Raw genomic sequence first — 18,247 nt, 5'->3', positions numbered from 1 at the left:
ACCGCATTATTGCCAAAAGGCAAGCCAAAAGAAGGCGTTGACACTATCGGTAGAAGTAGGTTTCAGCCAAGGGAGAATGACATGAGTTTGGAAAGTCTCCAGGACAAGAGTCATTCGCCAGTCACACATTTCCATCCCTTGATAACCGGACTCTCTGACATCAGAGTTGATGGTATTCTCTCAGTTTTAGAGGTAATTTTTACCTGTGAGTGGTCTGCCACGGAGCTCCTTCTCCTTAGGCACGTTAGCGAGGACTGGAAGAGCTGAGGCTTCTCAAGCTTTAAAGGAAAGACGAATCACCTAAGGTCATGTTAAAGTGGTCTGGGGTGGAGCCTGAGGCTTTGCATTTTGAACAAGCTCTCAGGTGAAGCTGGAAACACTCTAAGCAGCAAGGAGCTAAAGGATGCACAGAGCACAGGGTGCATGCATGGGAGGGGGTCTGTTTCCATGGCCGATGAGCATCGGTTTTCTCTCTCTTTTAGCAGGAGCAGCCTGACTTGACTTCGGAGGAAACATTTTCTCTCCATGTTTAGTTTATGTATTGATAGTTCAGATGAGACCCCTTCTCTCTTCAGTCTCCACCTACCCCAATCACCTGTGATGGAGTTAGGTCTGTGACCGCCCCCTGCCCTTTAGCACAAGCAAGCAGGTGACCCAAGTAATGCAATTATTTTCACACCCTGGATTTGGCTAGTGCTGCCGGGAAAGAGGCTTTCCTTGGGAGGGTATGAGACCTGGAGCTTCCAGTGCTCATCATGAGAGGGGAGTCTGTATGAGGATGAAGCCAACATAGAGGAAGGAGAACTAAACTTTGGAAAAATTCCTATGACATCTTTTGAGAGCCTGGGTCCAGAGTTAAAGAAAGCAAACTTCTTACTGACATTTTTTTGAGTGACTGGATACATCCTCGCCTGAGGCAGATACTCCTGCCTTGATGGAGACTTGACTCAATAAACTAGCCTTTATGATTAGGCCAGTTTGAGTTTGTCACTTGCAACAGATAGCATCCTGCTAAAACAGTGGTGATAGGGCCTGACACATAGCCAACATTTAGCAGATAACTGAAGAGGAGGCTCTTCATAATTTTTCTTTGGTTGGATTGAGGAATATGTATTATATTATGTTTTATGTTTTTTCCAGGAAAGAAGAAACAATCTGAAACTATCGGATAGGTGACAAGCAATTTTATTTTGCAAAACAATCACTATACAGCAACAAATACATTTGCAAATTTTGATTGAAAAACATGAACTAACTACAACCAGCCATTGAAGAAATGCCTTTCTATGGTAACAGGCTCTAGAATTATCAGAAGAAAGAAACCCCCCCACAGACTTGTAGTGGCATGTTGGAACCTTGGAATCCCAGCATACAGAGTATACTTTTTGTTGATTTTTTTCTTTTTGCTAAAGTTGAATTATCATGATTGACATTTTCTGAGTTTAAAAATAAGCTTTTTCCTGCGGAGGGACTTGGCCTCAACCTACACACCCAGGCTAAAAACCCTAGGTGTAAAAAAACAAACATCAATACTGGTTTAACATATTAATCTTCAAAGGAATGCCTAGAATTTGCCTTTCCAAGCCATGAATCTATATTTTCTAGCTACTTAGACCATGAATAGTTTGTTTTCCTCCTTTTCGTAGTGTAAAAAATAGGAGAAAATGCTATAATTGCAGCTATGTCAAAATCAACCACATTGAGATGATTTCTTTAATATTAGTGACTTGATCTCATATTTTGCCTGATGATCCCATTTCCTGCTCTAAAACTATGTGAGTGTGTGGAGAAGGCCAGCTACTGTCAGTACTTTCTTTCATTTAACCAAGTTCTCACTTCAGCCTTCTTCAGCTATACATAGTTGGTGATCCACAGGTGTCTTGCTTGTGGGTGGGATTTCAGCCCATCACCCTGCTGGAACTCAGCAGGAGAATCCAGAGAGAGTTGGTTCCTAAATGAACATGGCCTTGCAAACTCATCATGAACTCGGATCTCTCCTGCATCATTGAAAGGTACCCAATTATTGGTTGCAGGTGACCCAGAGAGAGTGAGTGGGCCTTTTAACTCTTCACGGCTCTGGATTACTTATGTTTCCTTAAACAGGTTCTCCAAGGCAAAAGCCAGAGAGAAACTGGCATTAATTGATCTAGAATTGAGACTATGAAGCCTTAATTTCTAGATCAGCGTATGGATGTCCCCACAAGAGTGGTGTTCAAAAAGCTTAATTTGTGTCGTTAATCTTGAGAGTAAAGGTAAGATGGGTTCCACCCCTTATCCCCAAAAGAAGACATTTAGCCTGTATTTCTTTCTTTTACTGCTACCAATTTTCAAGTTCATTTTATAGAATTATTAATTTTAATGCAGTATAAATAACTGCATTTCCATACAAAGTGAGGGTATTTAGTCATTATAATTTTGCTGTGATTTGAAGCAAACACTTATTTTAATGCCAAATCTAATCACTGGGTATCTCATATAATCTTTATTTTAGACATGTATTTGTAAAAAACAATTTTAATATGTAGAGCATGGTTACCTAGTGTTTATAAAAATTTTAAACCAAGTTGAAAAAAATACATGTTTCACAGGTTAAAATTGTTCTAACCAGCTGTTAACTTCTTTCTAGAGCTTTAATTACTATCTTACACTACCAAACACATAAGAAAATACCGTTAAGTCTCCACACAGCTATTCTCTCTTTTCCTATTTCCTGGTGCATTTCAAGGGAAGCTGATGAATAAAATGCCCAGATTGGTCAAATCAAACCTCACAGCAATAATTAGGCAGAAAATAGACACACCCATAGTCCTAATCAGTCCTTTCTAAACCTTTGACTATCCTAAATAACTGATCTATAGTTTCAGAAATGTTTGCCTACGTAAAATCTCTTAGTTGAGAGTGAATGGTGCACTTTTGCTCACAGAGTTTCTTTCATGGAAGTCATGTTGGCTGTAACTTCCAATGGGTCACAACATGGCACCCGTGTCTCTCTGTCTTTCCATCCTTTAGCTTCTTTCTTAGATGCTACTACACTAGCTTATTGCCTCAGTCCATGTTCATCATTTCCTCCTTTATGCTCGAGAATTGATTTGACTCAAAGGGATCAAACACCTATTGAAACATTTGCCTTTAACTCTTCAGATCCAGCCTACCAGCCCTGAGCAAGAAAAAGAACAGATAAAATACTAAAAAGCATCCATCTATCCTAGTAACCCATTGCCCTACTCAGACTAATAATGACTATTTCATTGCTTCTTCATAAATTTAAGATGAATGATTCTTAAAGAAGAATTAGCTGATTTGTGATGTCTAGACTGTATATAGTCAGAACCGTATTAGCTACTGATAAATAATAGTAATACAGTATTCCTTTATAGAGTGCAATGTTGGAGCTATGAAAAAACTGATTTAGATATCTGCATCTCCAATATTTTGTAGCTTTTTAAAATACTGTATTTTCTCTTTCTGATCAAGGGATCTTACTTTGGGTACAGAGGCCAAACATTTTCTATCAGATAATTGAATAAACAGGTACTGCTTGGAAGAATGGACTATCATGTCCCAAACTCCCACTGTTAGTTTCAACTTTAGCAAATGGAAAAAAAAAAAAGAAAAAGAAATCTTAATAAGTCTATTCCATGAATGATTATAGGAGTAAACCCCTAAATATTCTGTGATTCAAAATAAGACAAACCCATAATCTTAAACCAACAATCTGTAAACCCCCTTTATGTATAACTGGACCCACCCCCATAAACTCCATGTTGGTGAAAGCAAAGAAAAATAAATTTTTTCTAGCATCACGGGAGAAACTTTAATGGGAGAAACTTGTATCTGGCACTAAAACAGGGTTACAGCTTTGAGTTGTTACAGAAAGCAACTTCATGCTAAAACTTTTTGTCTTTTTTAACTTTTTTTTTTTAATAGGGAGAGAACCCTGCTAACATCTACTTTCACATACCTAAAATTGCAACACCAAAGGGTGCAGGAGACACAGATACTGTGAATAAGGAAGTATAATATTCAAGTATGAGGAAGTATCACAAATGGCCACAGAGAAATATATATATATTTATATCTATAATACTGTATCAAACAGATGGAAAGGGGTGTGAAACTGGTAGTGTGGACACAAATCTAGCTGATCAACTGACATCCTAATCAGACACAAGTCCATCCTAATGAAAGTGCTTCATTCCTAAGAGATGCACTTTACATCACTTCCTCAACCACAGCTCAAATGCTTCGAAACTATTTTTTAATTAATTAAATAATTTATTGGATTGACTTATACTCTGATATAATTATCCAGGTCCCAAATGTTAATAACTTAATTGAATCTTTCTTCCCATTTATACAAAATAACGCTTTAAAAAAAACATTTCTTACATGCTCTTCCCTTCCTGCAATGACTCCTTGATTTAATTTAACCTGTAATAAGTTACAAGGGGCAACTTTTTATCTTTTCACCCAGCAACAGAATAGTGAAATGAGCAGCTTGGATTTTAACAAGGCCTTTCAGAATGTAGTAGATGGCCTTCAGGCACATGAAAGGTAGAAATGCAATTTTTAAAATAATGATACTCCATGCAAAACAGCAGAGCGAAAAAAAAATTGTCCAATTGTACTCATGTAAAGCCAGTATCTTCCTGTTGCAAATGGAAATCAAGTCAATTTCTGCATATACTATTTTTTTTTATAAAATTGTAACAATTACTACAGTTTGGGAATGAGATTATTTATTTTATGGTTTGTAAAGAATGAATATAACACCTGCTCAGAGCCCACTCCTGCCACGAGCTCATGCCTAAATAGTATGACGTCAATACTAAATGAGAGATATTCACAAGCCCTGTTTAGCGAGTGCGGCAGTGACATCCTCGGCCAGGGTGGCAAGCTGGGGGGATTCAAGCAGGTTGATGCTTCCAGAAGAGGAGACGTTGCTGAGTCGTCGGGGGGAAGCCACGCTGGATCTGCCTGGGGACTGCGTAATGATCTCAGCCCCATGGTCCACACGGGCCTTAGCATGCTCTCTGAAGTTCAACTTTTGGCTGTCAATCTGTTTAAGACAAGCATCAGTCCTCGTTATCTCAAACATCTTAAACTGTCCCCTAGCTCTTTCTCTGTATCCCAGAGCTGATGTTCATGTCACTTCTATTCAGCTCTGCCATCCCTACTTCCTGGGTGTCCAGGTCTTTAATCTGGGACCCATTTTGATGAAGAGTATTTCAAAAGGATTTTTTAAAAAGGCAAGATCGGCTCACAATCTTGTGTCTTACCTTGACATTACCACCTCCGGGAACATGGTGAGCATTGTCAAGCGAACCGACTTTAGCTTGGGCCTTTTCTTTGAAATCTAGCTTCACACTCTCAATTTTCACACGCCCACCACCTACAGAGGAGATGAGAAAGGCTTTTAAATGCCTTGCTAATGTTAAATCTTCTATTTTGGTGACTAGTTCCCCAAAATGACTATAGCAGGTAGACCATGGCAAATCACAAACTTAATGAACTCTACTAATCCTCTGACCATAGATGGGAAAGGAATATTTTAGAATTTCTAGTCTATACCATTTTCCCCATACCATCTAAGTAAGGTGTTGTTCAGTCACTCAGTCGTGTCCAACTCTTTGCGACCCCATGGAGCCCAGCACGCCAGGCTTCCCTGTCCATCACCAACTCCTGGAGCCTGCTCCAACTCATGTCCATTGAGTCAGTGATGCCATCCAACCATTTCATCCTCTGTCACCCCCTTCTCCTCCTGCCTTCAATCTTTCCTAGCATCAGGTCTTTTCTAATGAGTCAGCTCTTCGCATCAGGTGGCCAAAGTATCGGAGCTTGAGCTTGAACTTCAGCCTCAGTCGTTTCAATGAATATTCAGGATTGATTTTCTTTAGGATTGATTGGATCGATCTCCTTGCAGCCCAAGTGACTCTCAAGAGTCTTCTCCAACTCCACAGTTCAAAAGCATCAATTCTTCAGTGTTCAGCCTTCTTTATGGTCCAACTCATACATTCATACATCCATTTAAGGCAGTGACATCTTTTTATATCATTCCCTGGATTGCTTTACATATTAATTCTTTTCTCTACTTATGTCTAACCTAAAGTATCAGAGGTATTTTTCTTATCTGTGTAATAAAAACTAAAAATAACACAATGAAAGTATCATATGTATCCTTTCTCAAACTTGGAGTATTTTGTCTCTTATTCTGAAGGGAGCAAATTAAATTGCAAGGAAGCACTTCTCTATTTTTCTTCATGGTAATAGGTCACTTGTTCAAAGAACTAATAGGCTAGCAATTGTGTACATATGGGTGATATTGCCACTTGTAAATTTTCAGCATTGATACCTTGACTGATGAAACTGGAGTCAGGGGCTAAGGTGCTTATAAGCTTCCATTTTAATTAGTAGATGGAGTGATAGGAAGGGAATCTTAGGCGATCCCATTCTTGTTCAGATGCCATAGGACTAATGTGACACTGACCTGATAATACTGAGATGGAGTTCTGACCATGACATTTTCTTAAATGCTAATTAGTCTGAAAATCGAGGATCTGCTGATAGATGAGAGTGCCATGAGCAACCCTTCTGTGGCACCTCCATTTCTGCACACCTTTTCAGGCTTGTGAATGCAAGCAGTTCTATACTGAGTACGTATCTGTTGTTCTTTAGCTTATTCTTGAGCCTGTCTGCTGATGTCTTTGACCTGGGAAGAAGCTGGATTAGATGCCTTTACCTGTCTCCACCTAAGAGACTAGCTTTCACTTTCATTAGCAACTTGGTTTTGGCTGTACGCATTTTTGTTTTCATAAGGCCAGTAGTAAACCATGTGATCCTCTATTATTATTGCATCTCTCTGGGGATTTTTATTTGGAAAAAAACCTGAGACACTCTATGGAAACATGGAAAAGATTTTTCAATTTTGGACTCTTGATACTTATTTACCTCCATAGATGAAAGAGAAAGGGTTGTTAAAACTTCACAGGTCTCTTATTCCTGCGGTGTTTTTCTCATGTGATACCTAGACATTTATGTTAACACCCAATTACCTGGCCAGGGCCCCCTTGAAATTGTATGATGTCACTGGATTACATTTTTAAAAATTTATATTTATTTATCTGGCTGTGTTGGGTCTTAGTGGCAGCATGTGGGATCAAGTTCCCTGACCAGGGATCAAGTCTGGGCCCCCTGCATTGGGAGCAGCAGAGACTTAACCACTGGACCACCAGAGAAGTCCCTGGATTACATTTTGAAGATTGATTCATTCTCCTTCTGAAGACTTAGGATGTATATGATGTTATTTAACTCATTCCTGTAGGAGACATGCAGCTGTCCTTCCCTCAAAAGATGCATTATTGCAGTGGTGTTATTCTACCAACATTTTACTTGGCCCCTCGGGTCTCACCTGTTGGTTGTGACAGAATTAGTGTGATTCATAAAACACAGTTATATTGGTTAGAGGCTAGAGGATACTGAATTTTCAACTACAGGAGATCAACTTTCTTGGGATCTTACTTTTCTATTTTTCACAGCCTCTGATAGAAACTGTCTTTTCAAGTTTTATGATTATATATTGTCAATATAACCCTATTAAAAATTTTGTTAGACTATATTTTGAGAGAGAGGGAAAAAACAATGTAATATTGACCCAAACTATATTCAGAAAGGGAAGCTTGATAAGTCTTTTTTTGTTAAAGTCCTACTGAAGTGAAGTGAAAGTCGCTCAGTTGTGTCCGACTCTTTGCGACCCCATGGACTACACAGTCCATGGAATTCTCCAGGCCAGAATACTGGAGTTGGTAGCTAGGTAATTTTATATAACTGTTAGAGAAGCTCATTTGAAATCAGAGATCTCTGCCTTTGGTTCTGAAAAATTCTGGCCCCATTAGGAGCAGTAACTGCAGAGGATTATAATCCCCATCGAGCTTCATATGTCCCGAAGAGAAGTCGAAAGACTAGCTATTTCAATTTGTGCCTCCGGGTGATGAATTGTTTTCTCCTTATTTCCTTCTGAGACATTCCACAATCCAAAGTAATTTTGTGAAAACCTTGCTATTGTCAAAGATCATTGTGTTAACACGTCTTTATGAACTTGGTCATCTGATTCACTTATTATGAAGTAAGAGTGAGAAATAGGTGGGAGTCCATGACAATAGCCTTTATGACCCGTAAAACATTCACATAATATTTTCTTGTATATAGAAGATTTTTCTGTGCATCAGGACTTCAGGTGAATTGAACTAAATGTATACTTATCATCTGGAATTACAGAATCCAATATTTTCTTTTGTATTCTGGAAGAAGGTAGGCAGTGTACCCAAATACTTTCATCACACTGTTGACACAGGACAAAATCAGCTAAACGTAGATATAAGGCAGAGATGGTGGGCTGTGAAGATACCCATTTGGGAACGTGTCCCTGCTATCTCGTGAATGTCAGACAGCTAATTCCAGATAATAATTCTGAAATCAGTAATGGAGATTCCTTATATGTAGTTTCTATCTCCTTGACTTGCTTTATTAACACCCTTTGCCAAAGTGAAGCCCAATTTCTAGACATATTTTCAATACTTATTCATTTTTGAAAGCTTTTGTTTTTCAACTAAAAAAATTCTTCTCAATAATCTTCTGGTCAGAAATCTCACTGGGGTCAGTTGTTCTTCTACCTCGTTCTGATAACACTTGAGATTATGATTCATGGGTATAAGATATTACCTGGTTTAATTAAGATGCCAAGAATAGATGGTTAAAATAAATTTTTTTTGTCCTTCAATGGTATATGTAAGTTGTGTCAAAACTGGATCTGGAAAGGTCCTTCCAATCAGATATCTCAAAACAAAAACTTTGCTTGTCGATTTTTTGAATTCAATCTAATATCTCTCAGATTACTAAAAATACTGATTTACCTGGCCTGTGGCGGATGTTCTTCAGAGAGCCACATTTGGATGTCACATGGCTTAGGTCTATCTTCTTGGTGACAATCTGTACCTGTGTGAACCACAGAAAATAGGCTTAAAATAGTTTAGATGTAAATAAGCCCCCAGGCTCATATGTAAAATCTAGAAACATATCCAAACTCACAACATACAACAACATATACACACACATGGGAAAACCCAATCTTCCATATGTCCTCCCATATGTTTGGTTGGAAAGAAAAACACAAGTGAAAGAAAATCCTAGAAGAGAAGATTTTATTAGTAGAAAACAGATCATGCCACAAAGGGATAGAACTTCTGTATTAAGAAGGCAAGCTTTCCACTCAGAGAAAGAAGCCACACCGTATTAAACCTTTCCATAAGCAAAGAGCCAAGTGAAGAGGAAAAGTGTTCTTTAGAAAGTGATTTTTACATGAAAGTGACCAAAACTGCTCATACAAACAAGAAGTCCAACACTGCTTTAAGACACAAGAAGAAGAAAGGTCTAAACATGCTTTTCTAAAACGCTCTTGTCATATCTTGGCTAAATGCAATTTTTATTGCACATCCAATGATAAAAGGATAGCATTTTTATTTTCTTCTGGGTTTTACTGAAATGAATTCATCTTCTAATATTTGAAAGGGTGCTTTCCAAGCATGGTTCCTGGTTCATTTACATCAGAAATACATGGGAATTATGTAATCTAACACTGGAAATGGGGCTAAGGAATCTTCCCCATTCAAATCAATCACATTTGAACAAGTGAATTCTTCTCTAGGGGAAAGTTTCAGACTACTGGTTTGGAGGTTGGAAGCTTCTCTAATAACTTTATAATCATCCTTTCCTTCATAGGTGTTTTGACCAGCAGCACCTATTGTAGAGGTCAGCTGGGTCTATCCTTTGATACTCTCAAAATTACCTTTAATTCCAGGACTAAGATTGCTTCCATGAGAGTAGCACATGGTGTGTACTTACAGTCAGTGCATCAGGGAGGAGGGGAGCCTGTCAGTGTAAATACTGAGCCTGAGGCTTAGCTCTGTACCCTAGAAGGAGCCCAGCAAATCTTGCTGTGGTCCTCCCATATGGCACACTTTCATGCTCAGTGGAGCTGCTTTGAACATCAGGCACTTGCTTGTCTCTTTTTTTCACTGCTTGACTCCATCTCTGCCCAACCGAGGAGCAAGAAACCAAGAGTTATTAGATAAGCGAGAATTCTGGGTTTGATACTCTGCAAATTACTTGTGTCACAGATGGCTAGAATCTGAAGTCTAAGTGATTGGATCTGTAGTATAGTCACCCTATTCACTTTTTTTTATTATTCTAATGTTAACAAAGAACCATGCCTACTTTAGCTTGAGTCTGCCTGTTTCAACTCTTCCTCAAATACTTTTGAGAAACATGAATTCATCTTTCTCTTCCTCTTTGAGGATATTATTTCCACCCAATTTAAGAGACAGGGAAAAAAAACCCATCAAGACAAAGAGTATACTGGGACTTGAATCCTTTCACTTTGAATTACAGATGAGCCATGCTTCACCAGGTTTGTATTATTCCAAATGATATCCCAACTCTCATGAATAATGAAGCACAAAAGATCGACATTATACACTTTGGATACTTTCATACATCAGTCATTGCCTCAGGAGTAACTTAAATGGAGCTAGAAAAGTGTGTGCTCAGCTGACTTTTCAAGAGAGCAGAGACAGCACGAGAAAATACCTTAAAGCCAAAGGCCAGCAAACAAATTGGCAAGTGAAATGGGCTTTCCATCTCCCTGAAAACCATGGTGTACCCCCTTTAAAAAGTGAGAAATTCACCAGTGATCTCAGAGGGAAGGATGGAAAGCCCATCACCGAAAATGCAAGGCTGACAAGCTCCCAAACCAGGGGGATGTGTGGAGCAGCAACAAGAAGTGGGGAGTGTGCTGGGAGGTGTTGGGAAGGAGGCGGGAAAGGAGGCGAAGTGCCGGCTGTGCAGACGGCTCCACACAATCCGGACGGCTTCTGACACAAGCTTCTACTTACATTTCCGCCCCCAGCAGAATGTTTGATGTTATCCTTGGAACCACATCTGGACTGAACCTTGCTAAAATCGATCTTCGTGTTTAAAATCCTAACCTAAAAGGAATTGGAAGTAACTTCACTGTACATTTTCTTTCAAAATTCTGGGACAGAATATTGGGAACCAGGGAACCAGAAATGGGTTAGCACCAAAGAGGCTCCAAACTCCTTTCCACTTACATTTATCATTTATGAGAAAAAACTAACGTTGAAACTGAAAAGCAGATCTATCATGTAAATATGAACTGTTTTTCTCCTGCAACCCCCACCCCTATCTCCAAGGGCCAGTGCTTGAGAGCCTCAGATACCCTGGCTGTGGGTTGCTGTAATCTGGAAACAATATAGGAACAGAAAAATAAAACCTGAATTATCTGTGAGGAGGTTTCCGATATTGTGGGCAACATTGGGACTCAGGTCCCCTCCACGGAAGGTCCAACAGTTCAGCCCTGGTTTCTGAAGGCTGTGCCGGTGCTCTCCCCACCCCACCCCCACCTTCTGGAGTGTTAGCCTGACTGTAGATCACCTGGTACACTTGAGCTGACTATGACTGGTCCATGTAGAACAATGAGGTTCACATTGGTCTGGCTGACTGCTACAGGTTAGGGTTCTCATTCATCTGAGGGAAGAAGCTCTAGTTTTCCCAAGATCATCAACAAGGAGACTCTGGGCCTCCTCTACTGAAAGGCTTCATGATTCCCTTGCAGCTTTGGCTTAGTAGCCTTCTGAAAGGCCAGTCTCTGACACCTGCTCATAAATAGCCAATATCCTTGACTTTGGTGTGAAAGCATCCTTTCCATTTTTACAGGGGAGAAAACCAAGGACTGTTAACTAGCTGACCTGAACCAGGTCATGTACAGGTAGTCCAGGTCTGGATTGGGCCCAACAGATTTGAGGTTAGGTGTTTCATTTCTATTTTCAGGAAGTCCAGCGTTCATCTTGAGGACAACAGCAAATCCAGATCTGGAAAGATATTACTCAGGTGTAAAGTAATGTGCAAAGTAATAACTCTTGTAGCTTTTTTCATGCATCTTCTGAATTTTGAATGGTAATGGAAGGAAAGGTTTATTTTTGTTATTTTTTGTTTATTTTATTTCATTTTGACTAAAGTACCCCCCAATAGCTAGAGAGATATCACATTTCCAGTATTTTAGGGGACAGTTTATCCTCTTATACATAAAAAAAAGCAAAATAAATTTACCCTTGATATACAGCTTTCTCCAAGAATGGTATCACATCTCTTGGAATTTGCAAAAAAGAGGAGAAAATTCAAAAGGACACTGAATCTTGACTATTTTTAACTAGACAAAGCTTAAATTGCAGCGTCTGCCTAACACTGACAAGATAGCTTGTTCCTTACAGGGAAGCATCATCGACAGCTCTCACTGGCAGCCCAAGGGAAGAGACTCTTGTCAAAATCTGAATTCAAGAGACAGGATGATGTGGCCACTCTTTAGGGCATAATAAATATTCCAATTTTAAAAAAATGGCTATGTCACAAAGTCTGTATTTAACAAAAAGCGTAATTGTTCTAAGAGTTTCAAGTAAACTGTAGATGTAGATAAACAAGTCAATAAGGGCCATTACATTTCAAACCTCACAGATATGTTATTTTTAGAAAGCAAATAATTCTGATTTGTTTTTTTCTAATAATAATACTTTAAATTATTCTGCATAAGGATCTGTTTATTTTGGAAATGAAAAAGAATTCATCTAAGCCATTTTTCTAATCCTTGGGGATATACAGAGTCTCATATTTCATTTACAAGTTTTAATTTAGAGATCATAAGAGTACCAATCAAGTGACTCATTACCAAGTGATCAAAAGCCAAATGTTAAATCTGACTCACTTGTTGCAAAAGTGGAAATTCCAAATTCAGTTGCATAAATTTGTTTGACTCTAATGTTTAATCAACTGTTTGACATTTTTTATGATTTTCCAAAGCAAATGATTCAAACCCAAAGAGGACATATTGCCAGCATTACTTAAAGATGACTCAAATCTTAAATCCTAAAACTTCAAGGCCAACTTCTGTTGCTTTTCTTCAGATTTTCAAGAGAATCATAGATTTTCTAGTAAAAAAACTAACTGGCCTTTTTTGATGGTAGATTTTACTAAACCACATTTGCTCACTTTGACATGCATTAATAGCACAACCTTTACATATTTCCATAATTGCAAAAACTTCATAGTATACTGCTTTTGTCTAAAATGAGGCAAAGTATGACATTCACCATTTTGCTTAATGGTTGAGTGGATAGAAGTAAAACCACTCAGGGCTGTAAATGTTTGATGTTCAGTGAGATTTACACTCTAGCTTGACAACTTGTACCTGAGCCATGTAACTCACATTTATGCCTTAGCACAATTACAAACTACTTCATGCCAAACATCTCTAGGATCATTGACAAATAACACCTTAGAGAGGTGATTCCACAAATACTGGCAGTCCTCAGAAACCATCCCACCCACAAAATAGAAAAACAGATGGCTGCTGTGAAGGGTAAAGCTTTATTTCAGATTTTTTTTTTTAATCAGAGAGTTGAGTTTTAAATCTCTGTTCTCTATGGATAAACTGAAATGAAAACTGCTTTCTTTGGGAAGAAATTTTCATTGGACTTTTGTTTTCCTAAAGCCCATGTCAAGGGAAAATTACTTTAATATCTTGGAGACTGCCTAAAAAATATAATGAACTTCTATTTTACAAATGAAATAATTTTTTATATTCATGATATAAAGGAAAAATAGTCAAATAATCATTATCCAACATTAACTCTAAACCACATTTTTTTTAAACCACATCTTAATCTTTGTTAATTTTTTTCCATCAGAAATTTTACCTGCTCTATTAATGCAAAGAATATGAGAATCTTTCCTTCTGCATATTTCATAGCACAGTGAAATGTATTATTATATCAAGCAACTGGATCATCTTCCTAAAGCTCTGCCTTATTAAAAATTCTACCAAATTTCCTATTTCTTATAAAATGTGACAAAATATAAAACTTACAGCCAGGCAACCAAGGTTCACAGCAATACTGATGTTTGAGCTTTCTTTTAATACATTTGTCCAGATTGTGTTATAGTCTATACCTTAAGGGCCTTGTTTATATTTTCAAGTTCATCCCCATGATGTCTTTATGTTATTATCTCTTGACAGAATGCCCTCACTCCAAGTTGAGTATGTAACAGATCATCTTTCAAGGTTCAGTCAAACCAGTTCCTCAGTGCGGGGTTGGCAGACAAGGATTTCATTCTTTTGGGCATGTATTGGTGACTTATATGCAAACATCACTGATTTTTCTTTCACATAAGGGTCTTATAAGCATGAAGAGTTATAAAGAATAGATTAATGCAACTGAATATTTAATCAGAATTATTTTATTTTAACTTAGTTAATTCTATCTATTACTCCACTACACTAGGAAAGAACAGAAAAGTTACTTTCTGGATATTCTTGATGTGATTCTAGTTGAATTTTATCATAAATGGTTCAATGGAAATGATCTGCCACTGTACTCTCTCTGCATATGAGCTTAATTGCTCCTGTAGAGAAATGAGCTTTCCTTCCTCCCCCAAATGGGGTTACTCTAAGAAAGAGCAGGAATACAAAATATGGGATATGCCTGCGGGCAGGAATAGATCTCTCTTACTAGAAATTAGTTGGAAATATGAAACATGAAAAATGAAAGAAAATACAATCCCAATTTTAGTTTTGAGTAAAACAGTTTATAAAACAGAGATAGTAATCGCGGTGTCAACTTGGATTCCTTGAGTAACAGGAATCTGATTTTTTTTGACACTCTCTGCTGCTGCTTTTTAAAAATAAAATATCCACATGTCAACTCAAGATAGCAAGATATGGAAAGTAACTTGGTGTCTAAAAGTTGGATTCTGTTCTCAGTTCCTTTATAACCTGGTGCTAGGCCTTTCAGGCATCTTCTAGGTATGAACCTCAATTACAAAATCATTTCTTTCTTTCCCCATCCAAAGTAGTCTTACACAGAACTGAGTGACATTCAATTGACTTCCCTTCAACTTTACAGGGCATTAAGCTTTTCCTTTGGTTTTGCCTCATTTCTTAGGAATGCTTATGAAGTTTTTCTTTATCCTTGCATAATAAAAATACTTTCTGCCTTTCTCAAAAGTATTTCCTATTCCATAACATTCAATTTTAATGAAAATTATCTAGCCTCTATAGAGTCCATAGGCATCATATATTAAAATAAAAATATTATTATATCATATATATTCCTGAAGATTAAAAGTTCTCTGGATAGTGCTCTTCAAATATTCATCTGTTAACAACCTGGTGCTCTGGTCAAAATGCACACAGGTATATAAACATTATAGTCCATTCTGAATTATAATTAACACTTACCTACACTGACCAATAACATCTTCAAAACTAAGTATATCAAATATAAACAATAAGTATATTTCAATACACATTTAAACAGAAATAATAGTTTATGTCAAAACAAACAATTCCACAGAGCTCTAAGGAAAAGAAAACGGCAGAGGATCCATTTAGGTGAGAGCTCAATTTCCCTGTGTAGGCTGTGCCACAAAGCACAGGAAGTAGAACTACACTGAGAAATCTTGGAGTGAATAGATAACGCTGAAAAATCTGGAAGTAACTTTTTGGTGAACAGACATTGAGTTTAGCCATTAGAGCCAATGTTACATAGTTTAAGTGGTCTGTTCAGGGACACTGGAAGGAAAGTTACAAACACAACAGTCATTGTGACTCATGAAAATTAACATACAAAGAAGTTTATAAGGTTCATATGCCATAACTTCTTGACATTTTTTTCTTTAGTTTAAAACTTTAAGATAGTGTAAGGAATATTAGGCCACGTTGGTAATAAACTAACTTTTCAAGAGTCCGTTCAATTGTTGGAAAACAATCTGAGATTCAAGGCTGTTCCCATGTCCTTGTTTGGTTTGTTAATGAACAACAAACAAAAAGAGAGTCTACAGGTCTCAGCTTTGTAAACCCAAAGTAATCATTTTTCCATAGTTTTTAATAATTAATATTTATGAAGCCTAGCTTGAAAACTTTTCATTACCTTACAAAAGTACTTGAATTATAGTTATTAAAGTTCTGTTGCATAAAGACAGAGTCCCTGGTTTCAAGGAGCTTTCATTTTGAGATAATGATGACTTTGGTTGCAAATAAAAAACTTTCTTGTCAATATTATGTAGTATATTTTGGTGAACAGCTTTTCTTCATGCTGGGTTGACTGACAGTATTTTACAATTAGTGGGGTATTTTATTATACTTCTTAATGAGTACTTAGTTGTAGCCCTAAGGTGATGGCAGAAAGTGAACAAGAACTAAAGAGCCTCTTGATGAAAGTGAAAGAGGAGAGTGAAAAAGTTGGCTTAAAGCTCAACATTCAGAAAACTAAGATCATGGCATCTGGTCCCATCACTTCATGGGAAATAGATGGGGAAACAGTGGCTGACTTTATTTTTCTGGGCTCCAAAATCACTGCAGATGGTGAGTGCAGTCATGAAATTAAAAGACGCTTATTCCTTGGAAGGAAAGTTATGACCAACCTAGACAGCATGTTAAAAGCAGAGACATTACTTTGCCAACAAAGGTCCGTCTAGCCAAGGCTATGGTTTTTCCAATGGTCATGTATGGATGTGAGAGTTGGACGGTGAAGAAAGCTGAGCGCAGAAGAATTGATGCTTTTGAACTGTGGTGTTGTAGAAGACTCTTGAGAGTCCCTTGGACTGCAAGGAGATCCAACCAGTCCATCCTAAAGGAGATCAGTCCTGGGTGTTCACTGGAAGGACTGATGTTGAAGCTGAAACCCCAATACTGATGCAAAGAGCTGACTCATTGGAAAAGACCCTGATGCTGGGAAAGATTGGGGGCAGGAGGAGAAGGGGACAACAGAGGATGAGATGGTTGGATGGCATCACCTACTCGATGGACATGAGCTTGAGTAAACTCCAGGTGTTGGTGATGGACAGGGAGGCCTGGCGTGCTGCGGTTCAAGGGGTTGCAAAGAGTCGGACACGACTGAGCAACTGAACTGAACTGAACTGAAGGTGATGGAAAGAAATGGCTTGGAAAAAATTTAAAATCAAATAAAGGCAGGACACCAGGGGAGGACAAGAAAAACAAACACTTCTGCTTAGATTGTACAGGCCACATGTCATATGTCATATAGTACACAGCAGAGTCTTTGTAAATGATTAAAGAATAAATACGCAAATAAAAAGATCTAAATAAGCTTACCTTTTCCTGTTTATAAAATTTTTGATTCTGTAAATGTGCCTATTAACAGCACCTTAGTAGACCTTCACAAAACTGATCTGATAAGAAAATTATTATATGATTTTATATGATAAAAATCCTGCTTCACCATAATTAATTAGTTGCCTCCAGAATTAATTTCATTTTTCCCCTTGAATATAAATCAAAAGCAACTCATTCAGGGTAGCACGTGAAAGGCCAAAAATGTCTCAGGATATTGCTTACAATTTTATATAAAGAATATAAAAAAGATTCCACTCTACATTTCATTCAATTCATTTTCTTCTTACTCTCTCTCATTGCTTCTATTTCAAAAACACGGCTTTTTCACTCATCTTCAGCTTGCCCTTTGTGGCACAAACATTTATGGAGTCTGTTAGAGTATATAAACGAATTTTTTTTTTACTTTTATTTTTAATCGGAGGATAATTACTTTATTACTTTACAATATTGTGATGGTTTCTGCAATACATCAACATCAATCAGCCATAGGTACACATACGTCCCCTCTCTCTTAAACCTCCTGCTAAGTTGTGTCCTCTCTAGGTTGTTACAGAGCACTGGACTTGGGTTCCCTGTGTTATACAGCAAATTTCTACTGGCTATTGACTTTACACATGGTAATGTATCTGTTTCGATGGATCTGATCCATAGACAGAAAAAGTACCACTCATTCAGCTATTGTTTAATTTTTTTTTAATGCCACACATTTAGAGAAATTGGTTATTTTCTTATCTTTGTTTAAATCAAGTAGCCAAGTCCTTAAAAAGCTAACACTATTTATTTTAAAATTTAGATTTAGATGACTGTAGATTAAGGAGCTAAATACAGTTAGACAGCTTCAAATTAATACACTTAATAAAATAGCTTTACCTATGCCTTGAGTTAAATTAACCAAGCTTACTATCTATAGTGAATTTGAGATTGCATATGTTCTTACCAGTAGACTGAATTTTTATTTTAGCTAAAAAGATTAACTTTATTGCTTTTTGC

At 37.6% G+C, this 18,247-nt stretch overlaps 1 protein-coding gene across 34 annotated transcripts in view; it reads right to left on the bottom strand.

Annotated features, from left to right (window-relative positions):
- Positions 1 to 1,169: 1,169 nt before the first annotated feature.
- MAP2 (microtubule associated protein 2) overlaps positions 1,170 to 18,247 on the bottom strand; it is a 294,336-nt gene continuing 277,258 nt past the window's right edge. For 21 of the 34 annotated variants that reach the window (XM_081582662.1, XM_081582653.1, XM_081582659.1 and 18 more), the window contains 4 exons: positions 10,947 to 11,039; positions 8,910 to 8,991; positions 5,280 to 5,392; positions 1,170 to 5,059 (listed from right to left, as the gene is read on the bottom strand). In XM_081582662.1, coding sequence (XP_081438788.1) covers positions 4,844 to 5,059; positions 5,280 to 5,392; positions 8,910 to 8,991; positions 10,947 to 11,039 — 504 coding nt within the window. In that variant the 3' untranslated portion in view covers positions 1,170 to 4,843. The remainder of the gene's footprint in view (positions 5,060 to 5,279; positions 5,393 to 8,909; positions 8,992 to 10,946; positions 11,040 to 18,247) is intronic. The other 13 variants (XM_081582670.1, XM_081582675.1, XM_081582686.1 and 10 more) reach the window with 1 other exon arrangement.

Source organism: Giraffa tippelskirchi, chromosome 3 (genome assembly GCF_054371585.1).
Source record: "Giraffa tippelskirchi isolate mGirTip1 chromosome 3, T2T-mGirTip1v1.2.pri, whole genome shotgun sequence".
In the NCBI taxonomy this organism is placed as follows: Eukaryota; Metazoa; Chordata; class Mammalia; order Artiodactyla; family Giraffidae; genus Giraffa; species Giraffa tippelskirchi.
Note: the sequence above shows the minus strand (reverse complement) of the source record. Positions and strands in the feature narration are given on the sequence as shown.